Below are 27,907 nucleotides of genomic sequence, written 5' to 3'. Positions count from 1 at the left end.
TTCAATATTAAAAATTAATTGCGTAAATATGGTTCAAAATTTTTTAATTAGTCTAATTTTAGAAAGCGCATTTTTCTATTTAAAAGCATATTTTTCATAAGAAATTAGCTACAGTGTTTGCAAGGTTTTTAAGGAAAAGAAATAGTATAATTAAAATATTTTATATTTTATTTGTTACTCTAAATATACATACACATAGTGCGGTGGATTATGTTATTAAATAATTTAAATATTCTGAATTTAAAAATTACACCTATTCAAAAACACGTGAATTCTTAATATAAGGTATCAAAATCTTTGCGGTTGACAGTTTATGAACCCATGAACCGCAAACATATTCTTTTCTGTTAGTCTATAAAAAGGTTGTTTATTAGTCCTACAATATATGAAATTATCAACATTTCAATGCGATTGAAATACAAAAAATTAGTTTTTTTTAATCTGTTTTCGAAATTTTTAATATCTGAGATCAATTTTTCTGCTCAAAATCATGAAATCTCCACTGCCTAGAATTTTGTAAGCATTGACTTTTTTGTACTCGTTGTTATTACTGAAAAATTACCCAAATTATCACATTAGAGACTCCCCCAGCCGATTTATACATAATTTTTCAAAAATTTGAAACGTCCTATTCAAAAAGTGGTAATTCAAGTTGCCACTGGATATGCCCAGAATGCTACATACAAATAGTTTAGGAAGTGTCGGATCTGGGGCTTCGCCTGTAAACGCCAAGCAAAACGTGGGCAACCTTGTAAGAGGTGCTTTCATTACGGAACTTGTCCTTTTCCTCTTCTTTGAACAATTCCCACTCCTGGTGGGACTTGACGCTCTTGGGACCCCACCTCTTTGTGTAGTGGAAGGCTTTCTTGATTGCCTGTAATAGGACATCGTTTTTAACCAAGAGACTTTTGTTTGCCACACCTTTAGTTACCTGAGGAATTGAAGTCTTATAGTATTTGCAAACGGTCCACACAGCCCAGAAAGGAATCTGCAAAACTCCGACCGCGAACAGCGCCCAGCCGCATGCTGTGACATGGATTAAGTTAATGCCTCACCCCTATTGTGTGCAATTTTGTTTACCTTGAGCTGATGCGGGATATTCCTTGCCACCGTACTTGAACGACTCCATTGTAACCAGACTGTATAGCAGAATTGCGAGCAGGAAAATAGGAGAAATGACGCCCCAGCACAATCTCCAGTACCAGCTGACCTTGATTCCAAGCATGAACTCGATATCACGGCAGAAGTTCTCCAATCCTAAAAGAACGATGTTAAAAAATTAATAATTTGAAAAGGTAGCAAAATAAATTGATGATTTAGCAAAATGAATGGATTTTTTTCGCAAGTGAGAATAATAATTGTTCCGTTCAAAACACGTTGTAAAAAACTGGAAAGAGTGAAACGGCAATACAAAAAAATCTTACCGTAAATCCAAGCGATGCCGATGACTTCAGTGAGGGCAAGGATATAAATAATGAAGCCGCCAGAGTAGTGATCGACCAAGTCTAAAATCCATTGTCCGCCCTAGAACAAAAGACAATAATCTTGACTGTCAAGGTTGTCCAAGCGGGTAATTAAGAGGCTTCCACTACTGAGGCAGTTTTAATTAAGCTTCTCGCCGTCACGACGGCCGCTACTCGCTTTTTCGCCCTTACCGGTGTGACGTAGACGAGACCAACGAGGAAGCCACCGATGCACACAACCAGGGTAACTATCCAGCGCTTGTGGTCTGGGAACTGGTCGCAATAAGAGGTGATGACGGCCCCGACTAGTGAGATAGCGCTGCCAATGCCGAGGGTGTACAACATCAAGAAGAAGAGAACCGAGAACAACTAAAAGAGCGGTGTGTGAAAAATTGTATCATCATGAGATTCTGAAATTTCATGATAACGATATTTTTAAGTAAAAAAAATAATTGGAAAATATTGTGAAATTAAATGCTTTGAATTTATTCATTTTTCATTGTGGGAAGTTTTACCTGAGGAACGTGTTCAAATTTGGCAATGGTTTCAGGGTAAGAAATAAACGCCAATCCTGAGCCACTGCTCACAACATTCGAGACGTCCACGCCTTTTTCGTGGGCCAAATTTCCAAGAATGGCGAAGATTGTGAAGCCGGCCAACAAGCTTGTGAAAGTGTCCATTGTGGTCACAATAACCGCATCTCTGGAAATTAAAACATTGTTTTAACACGGGCTTTTCATTACCTTAATCGATAAACTGAATTAAAGTCGTGTTTCGTGAGTATATGTCTCGTGTGCAATGTCGTCGTGCAAGGAGAGGAAATTAGTTAGTTTGTCACAGTGGAAAAGCATTGCTAGGTTTCTATAGTGGTGATGACTGTGCTGGGCTGTTCATGCAGAGTGTAGCTGTATTAATATTCCAAATATTTATCTATATTTTGTTTTCATTATTTTACAATGTTTTAGCATTAGTTTAAAAAAGTTTACCAAATAATTTTAGAACAAAATGTGACAAGAATTACAGATTGCTTATTAATACCAGGAACTTTTACCAATTTAGTTTCATTGTCTCACATGCTGTACTTGATTTGAAAATATATTAATCATTTCATAAACGCTTTTTGGAAAAGAATAATTAAAAATGAATTTCCCATCTCGCCCCTATGTTCATTTGCACACAAGTCACTTTTTTGCTCACCAAGTATGCACACCAAGTAATCAGTTTGATCAATGCTTGTACAGATAAATTTTTGAAAGCATGTCACATCAGATATGAACCTACCTGTGGACGTTATGCCTAAAATTGTTGTACGAGGAGTACATTTGCAGGCATCCGAATGAGACTGATAGTGAGAAGAAGCATTGGGTCACTGCTGCGTACCACACCTGATACGGCAAACCAAATGCTCAATTAGTAATACATTCACGCATGCCGTTAGTCAAATGAAGTAACGAATTTCATAGGTAGAAATTTTTATAAAAACAAAACAAATCATTCATACGCGCAATCATAACAAACAGGGAGATATTTTGTGTGTGTTTGTGTGGAAAACGGGCGAGATCTGCAAAATAAAATTAACGTGTGAGCCTTAAGTGGGGTGATTTGTGTGACTGACGTGACCCTGTCTACTGCTACTGCTGGTCGCTGGATTACCTGTAGATGTTGTGTCGCAGTTGATTGTAGGATGCATACGTTGCCAGCGTGCCAAATGCTACCCCTAGCGAGAAGAAGCACTGCGTCACAGCTGAGTACCACACCTGCGCCAGCAATTAGTTCATTCTCACACATGGATTCACACACGAGTGCTCTAGACATGTTTATTACAAATGCAAATCAGCGCTTTCGCTACTCTCAGCGAGCGCTCAACTTGATTTGACTCGATTGCCTTGCACTCGATTAAATGCACTACTGAAACGTTGACTGCATGCAATTGTCAACCTTTGAGCAAAAGTCACTGAAGGAGTATATATATATATATGTTAATGAAAAAAATATAATTGCTTAAATGATCCAAGTTCACGAAGCCGACAAAGAAATCACTTTAAAAATTCGCATGCCAAGGGCCAATTTCTAATTTTGATAAAAATGCTATCTTTATAAGTAAATTTCTGTGACAGCTTCTCATTACAAATACAAATAAAGGATGCGGGGGTGCAAAACAAAAGTTGAGCATTAGTTGTCTTCGTTGTGCTACAAGGTGATATATTATTCAAAAGGTAGTGCAGAAGCGCATGCAAAATACATAGCATAACACAAATATAACGCAAAATTCCGTGCAAACACACACTAACACCTATATTTACATCTATTGTGCGGAGAAAATCAGGATTTGAGAGCAGCTTGGCGTGTCGTGCAAAATACCGTCGTCGTCAAAGCAGAACTAAAACGGGTGCAAGGCATGCTTTGGGGTCGGTATATTATTTCGTGCGTCAAGGGGTCAAAACAAAAGTTGGAGAGGTCGTGGGGCGCCCGCTGCACGGCGACGCAATTGTTCTCCATTTAGGGTTTACCTGTGGAAGTTGTGGTGAAGGGGGTTGAACGAGGAGTAAAATGTGAGGGCTCCAAATGCGACGCCGAGGGAGAAAAATGACTGCGTAACTGCTGCGTACCACACCTAAATCAGCATTTTTATTATTCATGGTCATCAGGGTGGGACAGGGAAAGAGAGAGAGAGAAAGCGACGCTGCCTTTTTTTCTGCAGCGCCAACGCAAATCTGCCCCTTTTGTTTCGAAAGCCGCAGACAATACTTTTGTCACTGACGGGGGCAGTCTCGCGCGTGTAAGGCTAGAATTTTTTGCATGAGACCTCATGCATAACGGATGAAGCAATTTTCGAGCCTCTTTTCCGTCAGCGCCGCGGGGAATGCATATATGTATGAGTGATTTCAATTTTTGGCACTCGACCACCCCCAACAATGAATTAATTGGACTGGATTTCACTTGGTGAAGTGAACGAATCAAAACTAAATTTTGATAAATTTATTGAATTTAAAATTTGCTGGAGTAAGTTAAGTTCTAATAAATTACCGTGACACCAGCAGACTGGGATTGAATTATATATCTTGCAGGCTCCATTCAAAGCCCCTGAACGCCTCGCAGTGGGGAGGAGTGGAATCAAAAATTCATTACAAAGTTCCAAATTGGACAGAGAGTAGCAATGGCGCGCCAGATTCAACAACAACGTGGGCTGATTGTTAGTACCAAAAAGGAGTGAAGTTAAAAAGGAAAATACGAGGGGCAGGCTAAAAATGAACTCGATTCGTCAAATTTTCAATGAAGCTGCCGTTAATTAATTTTGCATTTGCACGATCCAGCCCAGCGCACCACCCCCTTGTGGAATATTAAAAGATCAAATACACGGCTAACAACTTGAAGCAGCGCGAGGAGGGCAGCATGAATTAGTAATTAGCCGCCGGTTAGCGGACCAGATTTGCCTTAGCTTAACTTTTTTATTCCTCTCCTTTTTGTTTGCCGTCGGCGAAAATTCTTAACTAGCTGCTGAATTTTTCAACACTGCCGCTGGATGATGAGAAAATCCCGGGCACCGCTACAGGCAGCCGCTTCTTTTATTCCAGCATTCCATTTTAATTAAACTCGGCTTTGGTTAGCAATTGTGAAGGATTTTTCGCAGTAAACACCCCGCTAGGGCATTAGCAGGAAATGTTTTAATTAAAAAAATTACGGGTGCAGAAATGCCATGAGATGAAGTGGTTCGCTGTGGAATTAGAAAAAAAACGCGCTGCGTGACAAATTGCCAGGTGGTGGAAGCAAACTGGCGGAAAATGAAAGAGAGCTTTTATTGCGGCTGCTGTGGCAGAGGGGGTTGGTAGGTAGGCAACCTGCGCGCCCATCGGGACTGAGCCATTCATTTCCCTCTGTAATGTCAAATGATCCTTGCCACCGCCGGCGTGTAAAATAAATTGCAACTTTAATCCAGCAGAGTGGAACCGGCTTTCCATTGGGCGGGAATTAAGTTAAAAAGGGCGCGCATCATTGAATATTATTTGCCTTTGAGCCTGCTCCACCGCCTACGACGATACAAAGGAGTTTTGTTGTTGCCGTTCAAACGGCCTGCTTATTATTCTAGCCCGTTCTTTGCCGCGCTTTCGGCAAACCTTGCTATATTCAAACACAGTTCAATGGAAAGTAAACGAGGGCTCTTTTCAAGTTTTTAGGGAATGGAAATACAATGTAACAAAAGCCAAATGAACGATTCACAAAGGCAAATTTCTGTGTCGTTATGTTGCTCTGCTCCGTAGAAAATATATCTCCTTGCCGAGGAAATAATATCAGGAAATTATAAACTCGAGATATTGCAATATAATCCATTTCAGTGACATCTTGGGATAAAAATTTCAAATTGACGCAACATAGATAGACAGTGTAAAATGGGGAATTCAAGCCAATAAACCATTTAGGCACATTTTCAATGTAATGAAGCAGGTTAAAGCAATCGACTTACCTGAGGGTCGAGGAGTTTTTCCCACTGTGGAGTGATGAAGTAGAGAATTCCGTTGACAGCTCCTGGAAGGGTAGCACCCCTGATCAGAAGAATGATCAACACAACGTAGGGGAAGAGTGCGAGGAAGTAGGCTGCCTTTCCGGAGCTCTGCACGCCCTTGATGAGGACCAGGCAGATGGTGATCCAGGAGAAGAGGAGACATAGCGAAAGGCGCCACTCAGGGTAGCCAATGCCGTCGTCGATTTGGTCCTTTTCCTGCAGCACGAAATCCCTGCAACGCGACAAAAGAGGGACGGTGTTAAGTAAGTTCTGCTGGCCGCTTTTCTCTCTCTTTTTCTACAGTTTGGCTGGCAAACGTTTTAGCTCCTTTCCTTCCGCAACAAAAGTGTCTCACTGAACACATTGTCGCGGCGGGTAAAAGGTTTTTTTACACCGAAATAAAAAGCGCTATTTGAGCGTTTAAGGACGTAATGCTGCAAAGAGAACGATTTAAAAGGCAGTAAATTTCAACCAGCAAATCCTCATTCATTGCTTCAGAAAGTAGGAACTTTTTTATAACGGCAAAAATACGCTGCATAAGATATATTTTTTTAATATATACGTGGTCTGCTTGAGTTTATTGCTCTGGTATCCATAATTTGACAAGATGCGCGGGTCAGACGAGGAGGCATTGTCAGCCAGGTCATAAATTGCATGCAATATATAGTGTTGCCAAGATTAAGCTGTGGTTTTGTGGATGAAATGCCTTTTGGAAAGTTTTCTCTCATTAAAATAAAGCGCTCTGGCCAATTTATCACTGCTACGCAGCGGCACGGCGAGAATTGAGGTGTGCAACCTGCGCGACGCGAAAGTTACGCTGGCAGCATAATCAAGATAAGTGCTCACGTTAAATCCGTATGTGACTGACAGCCAGTTAGGTTTGACATTAATGAGCAGAATTTTTTCCTCTTTCAGTCTGATATTTTCAACCCTGTTATAAATATAACAAACTAAATGAACTCGCACGTGCTCACTAACTAGTAGGACGAAACCAATTATTCGTATTATATTTATTTATGGGAGACTCGTCTTCTAATTACAAGACAACAGAATGGGAGTGAACTTACTTGAAGTATATTTCCGAAGAGCTTCTAGATCCGTTAGACCCATAGGAATCACTGCAGTCCACCCATGATGGGTCGCATCTTGCCCAGGGCAGTTCGGCTTGGAATGAGGCGAAGAAGTAGAACATTGTGACCGCCATGATGGAGCAGTAGTATGTGAAAACGCCTGTTGTAGAAATCATTTGACCAATTCCTACACCTGTGGACAAAAAATTGTAATCGATTAGTTGGTATGTTTTGTATCTATATGAGAGTTAAAACGTTCACCGCTATCAAAATATTACAAATTTGCAGTTTATGATCTTGTCTAGTCTTTTGAATGCCGCTTCTCCCTTAGAGATATAATTTTTAATTTGATCGCCATTAAAGCTTCGCAATACATCATTGTAACATTGTTATGCGAGATGAATTAATCTCTTGCTTGACTTGCTCCCGTTGAAAAATAATGAATGCGTCGTGTTTTTGTGTCCGACAGAAAGAACAAGACGCTGGGGATGAGTAATGCGAGCAGCCGAGCAGCACATCACTAAATTAGTTGCCATCATGCGCGCGAGCAAAAAGGAAAAAAAGGGAAAAATAAATGGACCGGCAGACCTGAGGAGCTAAACATCTCCCGAGTCACTGGTGGAATATGTAGCAACGTCAAGTAAAATGAAGAAAAATCGTCGGCGAAAAGACACATTTCGACTCCAGCAGGGGTGGAAGGAAAGCGAGAGTCAACTCGCTTTTGAATCAACTGACACTTCAAATGTGAAAAGTTTTAATGTTCGCGCATTTCCGACTAGCGCACGTGCCAGTCAAAGGCAGGCTGTTCGCTCAGAGAAACGAAGTTCATTAATTTTGCATGCTCAAATTATAGCGCTAAAAATATACATTCGGCTGGGTGAGATTAGAGGGCTTGTTTCGTTGAAGTGGTTTTTGTTTTAACGTATTATTTGCTCCAGCCCACATTGGCCCTCTTTGAGGCTCCCTGCTGCGGCAAAGATCGCATTTATCCGACTCAATGGCTTGGGAAAACGCGCCAGATGTTTCCATTTTTTTATTCGCCTTATAGGCCGACTCGATAGAAATTTTCGAGAGACGCAAAAAGTCAAATTATGTCAAGTGGTTTTCATCGTTCTTTCTTCCATTAGAAAAATGAAGTATTCCTTACCCTTTAATCCAGGCACCACTTCCCAAAGACGGACGGGGCCATAGCTGGAAAACTGGCCAAGGGCGAGTTCCATGTAGTAAAACGGCTTGCCAATGATCAACAGCACTATGATATAGGGTATGAGGAAGGCTCCTCCGCCGTTTTCGAAGGCGGTGAATGGGAAGCGCCACACATTTCCAAGTCCAACGGACATTGCAATGCATGAAAGCAGGAACTCGATCGGGTTAGCCCACTGTTGTCGTTCCGATTCATCCTCCTGGTTGGAAATATAATATTTGTCACTTTAAATTATTTTTCATGCACAGAAATCAGAGATTACAGGAAGGCTCTTGTCTGAATAAATATGGAAAAATAAACAGCTCGCTACACAACGAGGAAACTGCATTTAATTTCCTATTATTACACTTATGACAACCTCTTGTGCTTCTTTCATTGGCATCTAGTAAGAGGAGATTTTAAACTTGTTATTATTTATTTTTGTTTTGCTAGAACTCGTGAATAGAAACGCAACTTTCTTGAAAAATTGCATTGGCGACATTTCAAACGATATTGGTCAAAGCACAAATAATTTACTTAATGCCAACGGTTCCACTGACTCAAACAGGACCCTTCATTTGAAATTCTGATCAAATCATGTTGACGAGCAAAGAAAACTTTTGCTGCTTACCTCCTGAACGGTTTCCTTTGAGGCGACCACTGGCTTCTCGCCGGAACCTTTGGCTCCGTTAGTCGTGATGACTCCTCTTCCGTCGGAGAGGTCGGTCTGGAAGCCCGGGTTCTCGTTTCCCATCTCCTGCAAGCAAACACGAAATGGATTAATGATGAGTAAGAGTATGTACGTCTCTTGAGAAGCACGAACAAATCCTCTCTATGACAAGGGGATTCAACCCTTTCTAACGCCCGCGCTGGAAATGCATGAGTAAGAGCGGGCAGTGAAAAATGATTCGCGCTTCTGGCATTTCTCTTGCATTTTGATCGGAAACAAATGAGCTAGAAGAGCATGTCTTGCGCAAGAAACTAAGAGAAATGTTTTTCTGCAACGATGGCATGCGGATGAATGGCTTACAAGTTCCTATTATAATTTAACAGCAGGGAAATTAAAGGTTTCATATTTATCGTTGATTATTCTCATCCAAGTCGAATTACGTTGGTGGTGCAAGGTCAAAAATAAAAATTTAGATGACACAAATAGGTAAACCACAAAATTGATAATTTTTTTCAACAGTATATAATTTATATATAAATTTATTATAACATCCAAGTGTTGACAGCATTAATTTGAATTTTAAATTTGTACACACTTATGGAATGGGATTTTTTGCTTGTAAAATGTTAAATATTCTTTAATTCTAACTTTTGAACTTCGCCTTCCTCATTGGGCAAGGGCAGTCTGGACAACACATCATGCAATTTTTTCAATTTGAAATTCTAATTTTGTATTTAACACTTAACCAATTAAAACTAATAAGTTATATTTGTTCATGTATCGCTTGATGTTTTTTGGTATTACACTGTGATGTGCAAATTTGAATGGAAAATAGATCATGTAGAACATTAAAAATATTTATATGCAACACTATTGCAAAGCCGCTGGCATGTAACGACTACCCATCAGTTTAGGCATCAATCGCCACAAAATGCACTTTTAACTCAAACAAAGGGAGAATCAAGCACAGATTTCTTGGATATTGAGTCTGGATATAGAGGCACAATGTGCACTTCAATACCCAAGCCCGGGGATAACACAGAGAAACCATTCGGATGCGCACCATTTTTACGTCAAAAGTTTGCTTTATTTCCCGGCAGGCAGTGATGTGAAATTTCCGAGCTAACTCCTCCAAGCTCCGCCTGCCTGCCTGCCAGCTTTTTTGCTCTTTCTCTCGCTCTCGTCTCTGCAATTTAGCAGATGATCGAAACTTCATCCTGCGCTCACTCGCTCGCTTTTTTTATTGAGATGAGAAAGACAAGGATGTCGACAGAGAGTGGCTGAGGAAAAAACAAGTGATCTAATAAACTTTCCATTATTACTCTTGGGGAGGACTTTCTGTCTTTCAATCCATGAAAAAAAGCTTCCCAGCAAGCTGACCGCAGTGCGTACCCCGTTGCTAGGAGGCGAGGAATAAATTTCTTTCCGTCCTAATTAAGGCCTATATAGAGCCATTTGTCGGGCTGAGAGAGCAAAGTTGTAAAAATACTCACTAACTTTGCGTTCGGCTAGACACGCTACATTAATTTTGATCACGCCGACTATGCAAGGGTATAAAAGCTGATGTGAAAAAATGAGCTTTGAAGGGTGCTGCTATGTAGTAGGCACAAAGACTGCTCTTTGTGAAGTACATATGGGAAGCAAAAAGGACTTTGCGCACTTTCTTTTAAAATTTAGTGAACAAACGTATTTGATATACTTAAGCTTGGTAATATTCAATTATTGATTTTTAATCAAAACCACTGTGCCGTTGAGGTTGTTCGAAAATCCAAAATTAGGAGCCGAAGCTAAATATGCCGACGTTCACGGTCAGTAAATATATACATTGCAGGAAAATAAAAGAGGAAACGCGCGCGGTCCTTGGTTTTTATTGATAGAAGCAAATAGCGAGCTTGCTAGAAGATTAGTCAATTTTATAGACACATCTGATAAAGAGAGTTGCGTTGAAGCTGGGATGAAACTTTCTGCCATAAAATATTAATCAATTGTGTTGATACAGCACGTTTAATGGTTAGCTTAATTGTCTAATAAACAAATAAATACACACTGAGGCCTGGAACCGAGATAAAAATGAAGTCGCCCCATCTTTTATGTCGCAATTACGAAGATAAATTCGCCGCATTTTACGACACAGCGCGGCAGGAAAGAAATTTCAGCACCGAAAATGAAAACGTCGGTTTTATGACCCTCCTCTTTTTGACTGACATACATGGAACAGAGCTCGGAATTCAATAATCCGATGGACGTAGAACCGGAAAAATGCCAATCGGTGCAGAAAGAATTTCTGTTTGATGTTTGGCTCAAAGGGAGGGTGGCGCAGAAATGCGCGCAGATGAATAGGCCCTCATCAAAGCATTAATATTATAAAAAAATTATCAATATCAAAGGGATCATTTTGCGTAGTGGAGTGCTGTGGCGCAAAGAATAGAGCAATTACCCGCCAACAGTTGACAATTGTTCTCGGACGTGCTTTATCGTCAGCCGCAATGCAATTAAAGAGTGCAATCAGGCGCAAACACCCGCGCGCGAATTTTGCTAAAAATTTCAACCTGCACTGGCGACTAATTAAAGCGGAAAAGTGCTTAATGGGCAGGGATTTCGCCGGCTCATGCAATAAAACCGGGGCCAGCTAGTTTTGCATGTAATTTGCGACCACAGTCGTAAAATAAATCTTGCAGCACACACGCCAACCATAGCCATGCAGCCAGCTAACTCGTTAACCACACATTACACACATATGTATATAGATGCGCTTATTCGCGGGGGATGATGTACCAACCAATAGTCGGAACCTTTAGGGGAGATGTATGTATGCAGCGGCAAAATAGCTCGAGAGGGTTAAATTTTTGAGATGAAAATGTGTTTTTGGCCCTGTTAGTGTTATATGAATCTTTCAAAGGGAATTGTCATGAAATCATTCCTGATCCCCTTGTCAGGAAGAATATTTAAATCAGTTAAAAAATCATGTTGTATTCAGTTTAAAATTAATTTAAAATTAAACTATTACAAAAGCGTCAAATTGCAAATAAAATTGTTTCGATTCACACAGCAATACCATTCGCACATCACCGCATGGATTCTAGACAGGGTCGCTTTCATTAAAGGAGCGCGATGATCATGAGGGCCCAAGTTTCTGATTAATCATTTATTACAAAGCCCAGACCATGCTTATATGAAATGTTTTCAATCCCCTTCTAGCAGCGTTGGATTTCCTTTTGGCACTCTCTCCGTGCACATATATCTATTACGTATTATCCACCTCCACTAATGCAGCAAACTCAATTTTCTGCGCGAATGAGCATTACACTGCGGTCGGCTGGGAAGATTCAATAATTCGGATTAACCAGATCCAGCTAGCACGCCGCCCGGCTAATGCATGATATTAAGCACACCGGATTACAACCAGTTAAACGACTAGTGAGTAGCTCAATGAATTTTGCAAGATGGGAATTATTGCCGTTGCCACACGCACCGTACGTGAGTGCGCCTTCTCCGCCTACAAGCGAAAATTTATGGGCTGAGCCACGAATTGTTGTGCTCGCCACAAATCGGCAGCAGACACCCCCCTTGTCAAAATAATTCATACGCGCAGAGCCCTGAATATTATTGGCTCGCCGAATATTTTGAATCTCACTGATATATTAAATTTTTCGCCTGATTTGAATTTGCCTCTTGAAATTGCTGGGAGAATATAGTTGCTAATAATGAGTGAAAGCTATATCGATTATTTAATGGTGCAATTTTTCATCTGATCTATCTTTTGATGATTTTTAGCTCGAAAGGCTTAAAATCGATTAAATTTTGTTATGTGATAACTCACGAGCTCAGTGGAATGAAAATATATAAAATGTCGTAACGTAGAGGCTTGAGCGTGCCACCACTCGGCTACAGCGCGTTAAACTAATGGAGCTTTCTAATTGATTAACGCGAGATGAACACCTCTGCTTCCGATTTTTCTCAATTCATCGCCCTGTCACGTACAATGTTCTCTCTCGTTTTCGCACTTAAACGCGTGAGAGCATTTTCCATTTCGCACGCTGCCTTTTTCGGACGAAAATACATTCGGTGAATTCGCACGCTTTCCCTCAATGAATGCACTTGATAGCATTCAACTGGATAATGGATAATGATACGAACGAATGGAGCGTGACGGCATTGAATCACACTCTTGATTGACTAATGCGTTTTTGCACTCAATAACTACACTGCATTTACTGCATTTCAAGGTTTTTGTGCTGCAGGTTAATGGATGCAAATTTTTAATTTTCATTCCTGTGCCGTCGGAGAAACAAATTTGATTTTTCGCTCTGTCTCGGTTTCGAAAATGTTTTTGTTCCAAAAGTAATATAGTATCTTCCATTTCAGTTTGTCACACATGTTTTGGTGTTAATAATCACCGTTTCTGTAATGAAAGTTCGTCACAAAGCAATTCCTGGGAGCTCATTGTTTGGCACACCCACTCAAAGTTCCCTCACATTCTCTATAACTTTGACACAAATGTATCTCAAGTTGCAGTTTGGTATAAATGAATACCCCTCCAGTTTCACATACACTTTGAGCACGAATAATGTTGTGTGCTGGAATCGATATCGCCCGGGAACAGAGCCTCAAGTTTCCGTTTGTAAAATATATATGTACATCAACATAGTACCGAATGGGTCTAGCACCGAATTCCACAATCAGTTCGCCAGGCAAAACCAATCCAAAGGAAATCAGCGCACTAAATTTCACGAGACACTGCCGCGGGACTGTTAATTCAGTTTGTTTATGGCGGAACGGAGAGGAAATGAGCGGAGCCGACAGTAAATCAGTGGCTGCAAAAGTGCTCTTATAACAGCAGGGCATAAACGAGAATGGAGGCAAATGAAATGCTGCTGTTTCGCGAATGCGAAAGCAGCAGACGGCCTTGTAATTAAAATGTGTGTCTTTGCATTAAAAATCCAGCAGGCGTAAACTCCCACGACGAGAGCGAAGTGCATATAAAACGCACACGTGCACCCCTCATTATAGCTGCTGGTAGAGTTGAAATAAAGTGGTGTGCCACCCAGCGCTTTCCGCTTAATTAAATTTCCAACCTGTCCTCTGCTGGCCACGTGGAATTCAAAACAACGAGGATTTGTTTGTTGATCTGATTGCCCCTGGATTTAATTAAGGACACCGTTAATTGCCTGGCATTGAATAAATATTGCCTTTGTTTTTTACTGTTCTTTAAATTTTATAAGCAGAAAGGGTGCATCCAAATATTTTTTTCTAAAATTGCATCAACAAACTGATGTGTTTTTTCAGCTACATACAATTAGACTTGCACATACTATCTTTTTAGTACATAAGTTTCAGCTTTTGAAATTAAAACAATTTGCACCGTTAGTTAAACATTGAACATAGCATGGAATATTTAATTTCGTCTATATGAGGAATAATAGAAATTCTCACTGAATTTTTTTCCTATTTATTTTAGTGTCAGTGATATATTTCTATTTGCCCACCCTAAAAGACCTCATAAATCTGCGTCAGCGCTGGAACATTTCTGCCCAAATCAAATATAGAGTTGGCCCTGGATTTGAACGTTCATTCTATTCTATCCCCTACTGGAGGCTTCGGATAAACGGCTGGGGCAGATTTATCGTCATAAAATAGAAAATCGCTAATTCATACTAAGCTGGCGGCCAGACTGATTTATAGGTTCTGATTTGGCCGACCGACCGACACGATGAATTCGAAGTGACTGTTTGGAGCGGCAAAATCCATCATAGTCTCCTACACACTCGCAGTCATGGCACATCAATTCCGTCAACGAGCGAACATGCATGCACATTACACGAATGCAGAGGGATGACGTTCTCGATTCTGCGCCCTGTTGTTTATCCCATTAATTACGCAAAATTAATTAGCGAGCGAGAGAGTGTCTACTGTCTGTGTGTGACGATAACACATCATCGGATAGTCCTCTCTGCGGCAATGTTCGGCGTACATATTTCCAGCTTAATTGGAACAGAATATCACGCTGAGCGTAATTTCATTTTGCAACAGCCAAGCCATGCGCATTGTAGTTTGCGAGAACCTGTGATGCATAGTTTTCGTTCGCGTGTTTGCTCTTTCGGATTTATTAGACATTGTTTTGCACCCGTGTGTATGTGATGTTTGTTGTTCAGCACACCATGTCGCACAATAGCTGTTGGTGTCGGGATTACTGGTGCTTTTCAAATTGATCATACATGCGGAAGACAAGCGACATGTTTTTCATTGGAAAACAGAAAAGGTGCGAAATATCTTCTTGCCTATCATCTATTGTTCACGTCAGTTATTAGTCCTCTAATTAAAAATAGTGTATCATTCTTCATATTATTGATTTAGGGCAAAGTTGCCTGAATAATCCATAAAATTCAACTTTTTTACTTAACTTTCAAACATGAGTCTCAAGGGTCACAATAAATCTTTTTGAAATTAAGCATGCCGTACGACCCTCATTAAAAAGTCCGTGAGTGGTTTAGGTTAAAATAATTTAGCAGTTAAAGAAGTTTTGGCCAGAGATCTCGACACATTGGTATAAAGGAGAAATGAAAACCTGTTCCTTAATTGGAACAGCAATTTTCCTTCTAGCCATTTTTGAAAAAGAGATCCATAAGACCACATCAAAAAAACCACTTCACTTACTCTAATTTATGCTATAATGTGCAAATGGTCTGCATTATTTCCAAGATGTCCGTTAATATTTTTCTCACGGGTGAGCATATCAAGAGGAATAACTTTCACTTGCATGCATTGAGTGATTTACGTCACGCAGAGTATACTAGTCTGATCAAAATTTTTACTCGTGCTGGAAACTTATTGTTATTTGTTCAATTTTTGTTATTGATTTTTTTCTAAAAATATAAAATTTTTTTGTCATTAGGATTTTTGTTAGCTTCTTAGGATTTAGAATGAAACTAATTTATACTGCTGCTGCTTCTCAGTATTCTTGAAACCTTTTGGGAGCAGAGCTCTAACTGTTCATTTATAGCCTATGATTTTATCATAATTATCCAGTGATGAGGAGTAGAACCGTTTTAATCAACTTTTTTGCATAAAAACGATCTCTTCCATGAATTTGAAACCTCATATTATGGCATGTGAGTTTGCAAAGTGTGCCGAACACTGTAGTTTACACATTCATTTTTGTTAGGGCACCAATGCTGGTGCTGTTTGTGTGTTTTGTCAATGTTGTGCGTGTGTTTTCATTGGGGCGTTGCGTTTAACTAATGAATTGGTTCGCAATTCACGTGCGCGTATGGAAACGCGCTGAAATTGTTTACTGAGTGAGTGAGCATCGCAACAGCGACATGGTAAACTGTATAGCGTCGGTCGATTCTGACATTGCAAATCGACAGCTTTCATTGACAAAAAGATTCGCTCGAATTGCCCTGTGAAATATATGTGCTCATGACTTCAACTCAATTTTTAAACACTTTCTAAAAGCCAAAAGGACATGCATGCGTCACGTGCTAGTTGGCCAAGCCTGCCAAAATTTAACCTCGGGCAAAAGGACGACATAAGGAGGCACCTGTTTTTCTTGATAGTTCAAAATTTTCAATGTTTCTGCCCGCTCCCAATGTGATATTTTTAAAAATTTTCCCTTCACTCCTCTATTTCAAAGGCTTTTAGTTCTAAAAAGTAATTAAAGGTTGTCCAGTGTTTTGATTATTTTTCATTTTCAATTTTATTAATTGCGCTCTTGTGCCTATGAATTACTGAATGAAAATAAATTTGTGGCTTCATATAATTATTGGTAAATTAAATTGAGAAATTAGATGCTATTTTATTGGAGCATTACTACGCTTTAGAACGACTCGACAGACTGCATTTATTGGATTTTTTTTCTTAATTTTAATCTAATAGATTCGTTCACAAAAATAATCCATTAAAAATAATCAAACCAAAAACATAATAAATAGAAAAATGCCACCCCTTTTTCATGGGTGTTTTTTTTCGTGATTCGGAACTGCAGTCATAACATGAGTTATAATGAATGGCTTTTAAAGCTCCCAGCTGATTGCGAGAGAGCACATTTTTATTGATATATGCAACAGTCTGGCATGCGTGTATGTATATTATATAGTATTATGTACATACGACGGCACTGTGCATGTGACTGGATTGTTAATCGGCTTGGAGCACATAACACGATTAATAAAAAAAGCGAGCGTGCGGTATCTAATGGCAAGGCCGTGCGTGAAACCCATTGCCAAGGCAAGCAGCGGAATTTTTAGCACGCGCTGATTTGGTATTCTCAAAATTTGAGTGGTGGCGACCTCTAAACGTGCACCCGCTCCGGCTTAAGAGGTGAACCAGTGAGCTTTATGAATCAAATTTAAGCCAACCAGCTGCTTGCTGCCCTGAGCAAGGTCCTGGCAATAGAAGAGTTGTTCTCAGAGTGATTCAATTTTGATCTTGAAAAGTATATAATGTGTGAGCTCCCCTGCGGCCCGAGGCAACGATCCCTTCACATTTATAGACGGAAAATGTGTATATTTCCGTTTCAGGTGCTGCAATCCTCTGCAGAATGTTCACCCTGGATAAGACGTCTTGAAGGCAATTATGTTGTTTCCAATATGTGGGAAAGTACTTAAGAAAAAATTGAGTAATTCATTTCTTCACCAAATCAGGAATATGATTTTTTTTTTGTTTCAGTTCCGATTAGCAGTTATGTGAGCAATTCTGATTTGCTTATTATGAACTGAATATTGATCTATATAATCGCATAAGTGTTCTGTCAAACTAATGGTTTGCAAAACAATCAAACGGAATTTCAAATCACTTCACAACCTGGTGCACCTTTTGTTCATGCTGCAAAGCAAATTTATGCGCAGACAATCAAATGTTGCAATGGTGCTCTCACAATTACATGCACTCCAAAGCATGAAATGATTAATTAATCAACAATCCAGCGGCTTCCAGTCTAATGGAAAGCCATCTCTCACTCTGCCAGTGAGTGCATTTCTATTATGTTCGAACTGATGTTTTAGTGCTGAATACGCCATGGCTGTGTTACTATATTATAGCTATGAAAGTAGAGCCACTGCAATCAAGGCTGCCGTGATACGAGGAAAGGTGGAGTGCAGTTTCAGAGGTGGATCACACAGTACTTGGTTAGCAACAAACTCGCGAGCGGGTAATATGCAATAAAAGAGCTGCGTTAAAGCAAAAAGTTCCCAGGAAAATGTGCTGATGAGGTCGCGTCAAATGTCACAATCAAAGTGTTTTCATGATCTTTTGTCTGCGCGTGAGATGTCCCTGCAGCCAACAAGATAATTTCATTTACCCACGAGTTAATTGCGACCAAAATAATTAAAATAACCTCTTCTGTTCAAGACACGTATAATTTTTGCATACATATATGAATGTATTTTTAAATAAAAATATGCTCTTTCTGCAAGTAATCAACAAGGAAAAATAATATTTAGCAGAAGAAAAGTGTATATTTTTTAAATAAAATCGTAAGTTTTCTTCGCTAATTTTGGCGAGATTAAGTTGTAAAACCCATAAAAACACGATATCTCTGAGCAGACGGCTTTATCGAACGAGCTCTTTGTCTCCAAATGAATGGATTTTGCTGATAAAACGGGAAAATTGAGGCGAAAAGGGGTGTCTCGCTCAATTAAGCTGCAAAATGCTGCTCCGCCAGGCTTTTCTTTTCTTTACCAACGTGATCGGTGTGTGTGTGCGCGCGCGAGCTGGGTTGATAAAATTGCTCCATATTCTGCGCTGAATGGTCTTTTAATGCCAGTAGCCAAGTCAGCGACTTTTTCAATGACTATAAAGGGTTTAATGAACTCTGAATTATTGTTTCATCAAGCCACAGCTCTGATTCAGGTCATCGTCTCGATAGCTTCGCGCGGTACATGAAACTCTATCTAGCTTAGCTATATGGATTCATGAAAAAATCATACATTATGTATACATATGTATATGAAGGCATTGTTTTGTTTGAAAACGCAGCACTTCATTAAAAATACTTTTTGCTCACAATTCCTTAGGTTTATTATAGAAATAATGATAAAATGAGAACAGCAAATAAATTAAGTGATTACACTCTCTCATTATTTTTTTATTTGTGTAGTTTCTTTTAAATAAACTCATGAAAATGTAAGAAAAAGGTATTTTTATTCAGCCCTCAATTATTTGCAGATAAAGGCAATTTTCGATCTCCTAGTAGACGACCTCGTCTGGAGAGGCACATGCTCTTGATATTTACATGAGAAGCGTTGAGAGCCAGGATAAATCCAGCCCGCTCATTTCTATATCGAAAATTACCTGCCAGAAACACACGTGCTGATATCAATTCACCACAGCAGAGAGAGCTGCTGGGAATGCGAATCCAATTTTTGCAGCATGCATGGAAAGTTCCCATATAATTTGAAAGTTCTAGCCTGTCTCTTATCAAACGCACGCTTGCGTACCAACAGTTTGCATATGTATAAAATAGAGCAAATATTGGCAAGCGCATTTATTGATTGCCATAAAAATAGTAGGCTCTTTTGAACTGGACTCGTTAGCTCTCTCACCTTACTAACTTTTTTTTTAAGAGAAACGTTCAAGTTCAAAATAAACAAACATTTGCTAATGTAGCGGTTAATCCGTAAACCCACGTCAAAAACCTCTATTGAAAGAATAAATAAAAAAAAACTTGAGCATTTAATGACTTTGTAAACAATATTATAAATTACGGCGGCCCAAAATTTTTCATGGGATTAAAAGATTTATTCTAATATATTCTAATAGTAATAATAACACATCATAGAAAGTCACTCACCACTTGCCGCAAGTCGTACTTGTCCTTCCCCATGGCTGTTAGGTCTCTGCAACACAATCAAGAACAAACACTGAGCAAAAGTCGGTCTTGAATTTTTTTAGTGTTAATACAAGCAGAGTGGAGCGGCACACCACGCGGCTCAGGTCGCAGACGAAGAATGAGGGACTGACCGAGTCAAACGTCTGCAGGTTCTGCACCGGCGGAAGGTGAGTGTGCTATCAGTATAGGTTTTCTCACTCTCCACTCTTGTGAACGAACAGGATTGGTTCTAGTGGGGGATTTTTAGAAATACGTAAGAAGAACCTGCAGGCTCACGAGCCAGTCCAACACTTTGGACGCTATACGCAGGTAATTGCACAACATTAGCTCTGAATTAGCGTCTATTGATTAATACAGGAAAAACTAAGCTAAATCACCAATGACGTCTACACCGACCCGGAAAGTTGGATTTATTAACAAAATTGTAAAATAAATATTTTTTGTTTTATGTGGACATACATTTTAGTTTTAATCAAGGTAAATAAACTCGTAAATAAGCTTCGTGAATTAGAAAAAATTATAACAATTACAAAAAATTATATTTCTAAGTTTGTTCCTTTCTTTGAAAACCAGAACAAAAGTTAAATTGTTCAAACACATGTTCTGTTAATAATTATACTGTCTGGTAAATCTATAAAAATCGAACGAGCAGGGCAATCAATCGGCAGAGAAAAAGCAACCGGGAGCTGATAATCACGACTGACAACACCACGACAAGCATTGCACACCGCGAAGGTCACTTTAATTCTTCACGCTCCGTTTCTCTTTAATTTACTCCGACGTCTGTAGCAGCCCATTTTTCTGCCTTGCATAATGACAGCCGCGGCGTTAGATCGCGAATGAAGCAGAAACACGTACCGATGCAAAAGAATGAAATAAAAAGGAACAATAAAGAAAGGAAACACACAACTTGCAAAATGAGAGAGAAGAGACGGTCTGCCTTGCATGGCATTTCGTTGTGTGTATGGACCTGCATGTAATGTGTGCCTTTTGTTATCTCCGCGCTGAACTGGCGAAGGTGTATGTTTGCACAATGCGTCGCATCATTATTCGCCGAATGTCTGCTGCTGCTCGTTCCCAGATCAATGCAGATTTCTGTAACTCTTGGCTGCGGCGTCGGAAATTCGTTTCACCCGGCTGCAGTCTAATAGAGAATAGATAGTTGGGTTCTTTGATGCCTCTTGTTAGATTTTGATTCAAAATTCAAATAGGTCTATTCTGGCAGGCTATTTCACGTAGTTTAGAAATTCTGACACCTGCTATACTAACACCACGGCCTATATCACGTTTGTTTTGCGATTTCAATTTCGCCCTCGGCATGTTTCCCTGTTACAAAATCGCTTTCCTTTGTTTGTTCATATCAAATTTGCCGCGTGCTGTATAATTACGTTGAACGCAAACACGTCACAAAGCCGCACACTGCAAATGAGCAGGTACGAAGTGGGAAAAGGCAAATTTCAGCGCCGCGCACTATCTGCCGCGCGCAATCCCAGTGCAAAATGAGGTAAATTCCTCTGACATAAGGTATATAATGATCGTAATTCAAATTGCGCAATACAAAAGGGTACGTGCCTCCCTCGCTAATCGCATTCTCTCACACAGTAAAGCGACGAGTCAGCAACCGAAGAGGCGCACAATTGGGCAAAAAGGCGTGCGTGCCAAAATCCGAGATCAACTTTGTGAGTGTATGTGGGTGTTTGTGCTTTAATGTACTAGAGAATGCAAATGAGTTTACCGGCATTTCCAATAGGGAAGCATTACACTTTGCTTACACAATCAAATTACGCTCTCGCCTCTACATAATGCATTAGCCGAAAGGGCCGGTTCGAGGGCTTTGCGGTGCAGTATCTGCCGCAATTATGCCGCCAAAACCCAATTAATGGAGCAAAAGCACCCAGGGCGAGGCAATCTTTGGCTCATTTCGGCACCACCACTAATTATTAGCCCGCATGTCTCACAAATCCCCGAAGCGCGTCGGATTCCCGATATATTGGCCTTCGTATGGCAATTTAGCCGATCCTAGCTTTAGCACTGCATTGTTCCACTACTGGCCAACAGCGAATGGGGCTCAAAGGGAATTTTAAATTGGGTGAATGCAATGCGCGCTCAGCTTACTATTGCAAATGGACATTGCAGTGTGGGTCGATTGAATTCAATATGGCCTCCCTTAATATTTATTAAAGACAACATACAACTAAAACATTCTAATTTTCTTGTCACTGGAATTATTACGATACTCACAATTATTGAAGTATGAATTCGAAGCATTAATTATTTTTTATGGTTTTGAAATGAATTAAATATTTTTGAACTTAATATGGAAGCAACCAAGCGTTTTTGGAGGACTTTAATGATAATGAAACGCTATAACATGGTGGTAAGCAGTGTGATTATTTGTAATCCACATTTATCGAGTTTGAATTCTTTAGCATATGCCATAAAAGCGGCGTCCAAATCATCGGTTGTGATGTTCTGATATTCGCAGTCAAAACAAACAAACAATCAAGACCGTGACAATGCCATTTTGCTGATAAAATGTAGACGAACACCTGAGAAGGCCTCTCAAACTCATTTTATCAATAGCATCACGATTTAAATGTTTACAAGGGATTAAATTCTGAGTGGAGTTAGAAAATAAGATAGCAAAGAGGCAAACTACGACGGACAATTATAAATGGATTAGCACTTAGGTATGCATAGCATCGTTCCTATCTTATTTGTGAAAATTGTTATAATATAATAATGTCTCTACTCTCGATCGTTGCTTTATTCACATCAATAATGAAGATTGTGCTGACGCAATCCCGGCATTTCACGGTTCTATGGTGATTGGCGATAAGAGCTAACCTTCAATTATTCGCGACTATAAACATACCACAAGCGAAAGAAAAAATATCCGTGTCTCAGAGGGTATGGCAGACAGCGAGGAACATAAGGATATTATAAATAATTCACTGCTGGGCTGATTCATTCTGCTATCGCGTGAGGCGGAAAGTGAAAGTTCCGGGCCATTTTAAACTGTGCATTGCAGACCATGATTTGTTTGGTATGTCCCAAGGACAAAAACTCGCGATAAGTGCTGATTTTCCTTGTAGCGAGATGCATAGCACCGCTCCTTCCGTAAAGATGTATTTTAACTTAGCGCAGACGCAAGGTCGCTTTTAAATATATAATTTTGTTTCCTTGGTATTTATAGCTGTAATACGTACTGATATATATGTAGCGGTACAACAACGCGGTCCTGCTTTTTGTTGGAAGCCAACAATTGTCGGTGGTTTGAATTATTGTAATTTTGCATTATTGTTTAACAGCAGAAAGATGATTTTAAAATAAGAATTCAGTTTTCGTCCGTCAGCCACACGGTGCTGACGTGATTTGTTTAATTGTGCAGAACTCGATTCAAAGGGGTGAGTCCAACCGTCAGTTAACAAAAGAATTTATCACTTATTATTGTAAAACAATTTCAGTTCTGGTTTTTGATTAAGTGTCCGATCGGATTTCCAACTGTAACCAATTACATCAACCAAATTCTTCATCTGAATTCATTGGTCTTCATCATTTTCAAACCCTCTTCATTCTCCCAAATATAGATATCCTGACACTTTTACAAATAATTTCAAAAAATATTTTTTAAATGAAAAAGAAAATAAATATAATTTGCTCATTAATTATTACGCAACTCTAACAAAATCTTTCGTCTGGCTTAACACACTTGTATGATTATTCCCACAACTAATGCCGTTATAGATCTATAGTCCGTTGGAAATCCCCGCTATAACCCAGCTGCCTTTTGCTGTCTTCAAAACAAAAATTTCACTAGTTTCTCTCCGGCCGAATCCTTTTCGTGCAAAAATTTCTGATTGGAAATCCTCTCTTACAGCGTGCACAGAGCGGCAAAAGCCAGTTCCCTGGGTTTCCCCAGATTTCGTTGGCTGAGAGCTAAGGCGTTGCATCAAAATCGCGAGAGAGCATTTTGCGCCGGCCGGCTGGAAACCTGCAGTCGCTATGCCAGCCAAGAGAGGCGGCCTCTAGAGTCAAAGAACACACCGGCTTGGCGAACATCACCCGATGACCTCACTTAACATTCTACCGACCCAGCCGTGTCTATTTTGATTGATTAAGATTAAGGCAGGCACGAGGTGAAACGCGAGGCTCACAAACGTATGAGTAATATAAGTTAACTTATTTGAAAAATTTGAACAACTAAAATTATAAATTATCACGCAGCTTTACCAATCAAATTTAATAAAATAAATTGCCGGTAACTCGATAGATCTCACTGCGGTGCACAAGGAAAAGCGTATCAGATGAGCATGAGAATGTATCAATGGTTTCTATGGGATTTCCAGCGGGCAAAATAGAAATCACTAATATATGTGAGCCAATAAATCAGTTATTTATCATCCAAGCATTTTCGTGCGGGCTAGCTGTTCCTCAATGCGCTTTGCGAAGGTCGCGCTTCGGCCGCTCACCTTTTTCCATAGATATCATCCCGTCATCATCCCACACCGCTTGCGCAGGTCGCTATTTATCGCACACCCGTGCGTTTTATTATACAAGACTGTCTGCTGACCATGGCCCAATTCCGTGTCTCGCGAGCTTTATAAGCCCATCGTTTACTATATATTTATAAATTACATTATTTTTCCATGCATTGAGTTCAAACGACGAACCACGAGCATTGTCTCTTCTCTACGTAATATTAACACATGTGTGCAATGCAAATTAATGAGCGGGATAGTTACATCACAAAGCAGTGCATGAAGAGAGAAGGACGCTTCGTGATGAAACAATTTATTGTTTTGTACGTGCGACCTATGAGATTAGGAGCAACCAAAAAATTGATCTTAGATGCTTTAAACTAAAAGAGCCTCTAAGTTGAAAAATCATTTATTATTTAATGACATGAGTATACATTATAAGTTGAAATGCTAATAGAGTAATTTTAATGACTCAACACGTGTCTTGAATGTTGATGGGCTGTGCATATTAAAAGATATCACAAGCTAAACGTCAACAGATAAAAAAGTTGTTGTTTTACGTTTTACTTCTCTCGACAAATTTTTGTTTAGCAAATAAAAACAAAAGTTTTGCATAAAGCTGGAGCTTCTTATCAAAATTAAATAGACCGCGAGTTTTCTCGGAAAGTGTAAATTTTAAACAGTGAGGTCATGACCTTCAGGTCCACTAATTTGTTTTCGCGACAGAAATAGCAGTGGTCGTCTATGCAATTTTTCCTCAGAGGAAAGTGTCACCGGAGTGATGGGTTAATTAACATCCGTTTCCTTAGACTGATGATGGGAATAACAAGAATAAAGACGCCACTTCCTTTGGTTTGGGAATTTGAATTCCTTTTACCCAGATTTTTGGATTATGTCATTTGACTGCCTCTAAGCACGGAGAGAGAGCCAAATTTTCTTTATCAACGAATCTGACTGTGTAATTTCACGGCCACTTAAACATTTTGCAAGTTGTAATCTACCACCGGTAGTATAATTTTTTCCAAGCTTAGGTTTCTAGTTTTATATCTTTGAAACCAAGTCAGCAAGCTCGGCGTAGCTTATTGTTAGAAAACAAATGCAAAGTTTAGAAACATCTTTTGTACCATTACAAGATTGAGTTTGTCGAATTCTTTATTCGTGTGTGCTGTAGAAATAAATAGCATTTTTAGAATTTGAAGGATGGAAGATATATTTCGTGATAGATACCAATGAAGGCAGAAGAAGCACGCGAGGTTCACATAATTCTTCTGACAATAATGGAAGTGATATTTTTTTTAAAAAATGTAACAAATTAAAATAAATGCTATTTGATTGGTTTTAAATGCAAAAGATTTCTTAATATGTATTTCTGAGATTTCATATTAGGCTGTATATTTATTGAATAAAAATTTGAGGTTTGCTTTCATTTTGAAATAAAGACCAACCACACAATAAATGATTGCTCACTCCACTCAACCTTGTGATTAACATGTCAGACGCAATTTTTATCGTTAATTCTTTTGTCTGAACAATGGGCCATCATCGTAAGCCACCATAAATTTTTCTTCTCATTTTGTGTGTTCGCCAGTATTCACGCACCTCGAATATCACGATTCTATTTTTATCTCCATACTAGTTGAGTTTACGATGGAGGAAAATTTCATCGGGTTTTCCTGGGTATTATTGTATGTGATTGACGCACATCCCATTCTGCGCCGTTTCGAAAGAGCCTTTTTTGCCGCAGTACGTACGCTTTTTATTAGCCGGCGCAATTAAAGTTCACGACGGTGCTCATTCCTGCCAGGTCAAACGAAGGTCATTCCACGGGCAGACCTCAGCTAGAGCCGTCTCGCTGTGGGTTTCGTTCGCAAATTTACCGGCAATGTGTCCCATAGTTTGCGACAGACGCGGCGGATGTTTGCGTTCCAGTGGCACGAGCACAAAATTATGATGACTCTCGCGCAAATTTCATTCTCAGGTGTTTAAGCCTGAAATACAATTCAATTCGCACACTTGGCGTCGCTTTAATTGCAGCGCGCTCAATTTGCTCTTAATCTGGCGAACAATTTGAATGATGGGGCTTTTTGTCGCGTGGCTGCTCGCTCGCTGGGATGGTAATTTTCGTTTGTTTTATATTTGCCGTTTCACAGCGAAGCTGGAGGCGAAAAATTAACTCGCGTGAAGACACTAGCAACCGAGGATAAAACGATTTCTCGCGCTGAAGAGAGTAAAATCCGACGAAGAGTTTGTTTGTGTTGTTAGATGACCTACTCCAACGCATGGAAACTTGTAACTGCTCACTGAATCTTTATTAATCTGATTTTGATATTCATATACAGATCTATAAGTGTTACGCCATGTAGAGGGAAAAGTGCAACAAGTATAGCGTGTTAGTGCTCCAAATCATTGGTGAAAGGGTAACCATAAATTAGAGCCAAGACGTTGGAATTGAGTCGTTGTAAAAGCTATCATGAGATGGTTCAATGGTAGAATGTATTTAGCCGGATGGATTCTTTCAGAAAGTGTTAAGAGGTTAAGAACGAGAGCGCGCGTTGAAATTCGAAGCAAGTGTTCTCAACCACGATTAGTTCATCAGGTGGATATCATTTACTAAGATTTTTTAATTCATCCCATTCAACACGGCATATTATGACAACGTCGACTCTTTTTTCGTGTCGCGCATTCATTTAGTTCCTGTAAACAAATTTTGCGTTTGTTCGCGTTTTTTTACTAACTAATATTTTGATGCTTTTGAGCAATAAACATTGATATAAATTAATAAAATTTTGTTTTTCTATCCTTTAAATGAAATATTTTATAATTATTATTTTTTCATTCTGTATGGCGTTATAGCTAATTTCACAGAATATTTGAGGAGACTTAATTCTGGGTTCATTATTTGAAGCTTTCAGGAGAGCAGAAAATTAGTAACTAGCAATACAAGGCTGTGCTAATACTCGTTAATATTATGAGGAGAATGACTGGCAAGGTAATTACAGGCTATACTCTGAATGTACTCTAGCACGATAGGCAATTAAGAAGTCAACGAACTTAAACAAAATTGACAAATGACCTGTTTAAGCTTCCTCAGAACAACTATGCAAGAAATTAAATAAAAAATTAAATGCTACTTACGATTTGTCTCAGTCGAGATGCACTTTCACTTTTCTACTCACGAGAAGTGTTGATTCCAAGCACTATTATAAATGCAGTAGTGTGATTTTTGTTCCCACTGCAGTCTGTGCAACGACAATTCAACGAATAATGTATCTTGGTGGTAACCTCCATATATATTCTTCTGGTACCCCTTCCACGGCGCTTGAACGCTCCAAAACACAGTGTTTGCGATCGACCACCTCACTGGCTTGAATACCCACACCTTAGTCAAGGGAAATTTTATTTAGAAGCAAGCATATTTGATGATCAACAAGGAAAATTTCACATATTATTTCTGAATTTATCATTCTATTGCTAATTTAAGTGACTGTAATTTTTAAATCATTAGCAATAAACTTGTTTTGGAGAAATAAACCCAATTTAATTTAATAAACAACATGAGTCAAAGCAATAAGTAGAACCATTGATCCCAACGTTTAAGCTCTTTACCATCGGATAGTTTGAATTGAAAAAATATTTTTACAAACAAACAACATTTTTTGACAAAATCATTCGGATCTGAATCTTTGGGTGATAATATATAATCAACTATAC

The 27,907-nt window shown here is 39.3% G+C and overlaps 1 protein-coding gene across 5 annotated transcripts; it reads right to left on the bottom strand.

The window, feature by feature from the left end:
- Positions 1-150: 150 nt before the first annotated feature.
- Positions 151-27,489, bottom strand: LOC135939099 (sodium-dependent nutrient amino acid transporter 1-like). 5 transcript variants are annotated; one of them, XM_065483283.1, is made up of 13 exons: positions 27,332-27,489; positions 19,677-19,722; positions 8,849-8,974; positions 8,182-8,437; positions 7,032-7,227; positions 5,926-6,196; positions 3,974-4,077; positions 1,979-2,165; positions 1,656-1,832; positions 1,425-1,524; positions 1,081-1,257; positions 932-1,026; positions 151-874 (listed from the first exon to the last, which is right to left on the bottom strand). In XM_065483283.1, the coding sequence occupies exons 2-13, from the start codon at positions 19,707-19,709 to the stop codon at positions 692-694; spliced, it is 1,905 nt and encodes a 634-aa protein (XP_065339355.1). In that variant the 5' UTR covers positions 19,710-19,722; positions 27,332-27,489; the 3' UTR covers positions 151-691. The 5 variants fall into 5 exon arrangements, with proteins under 5 accessions (XP_065339355.1, XP_065339357.1, XP_065339354.1 ...); XM_065483285.1 differs by lacking the exon at positions 3,974-4,077 and adding an exon at positions 3,117-3,220; XM_065483282.1 differs by lacking the exon at positions 3,974-4,077 and adding an exon at positions 2,745-2,848.
- Between the last annotated feature and the right edge of the window lie 418 nt (positions 27,490-27,907).

Source organism: Cloeon dipterum, chromosome 3 (assembly GCF_949628265.1).
Source record: "Cloeon dipterum chromosome 3, ieCloDipt1.1, whole genome shotgun sequence".
Lineage (NCBI taxonomy): Eukaryota > Metazoa > Arthropoda > Insecta > Ephemeroptera > Baetidae > Cloeon > Cloeon dipterum.
Note: the sequence above shows the minus strand (reverse complement) of the source record. Positions and strands in the feature narration are given on the sequence as shown.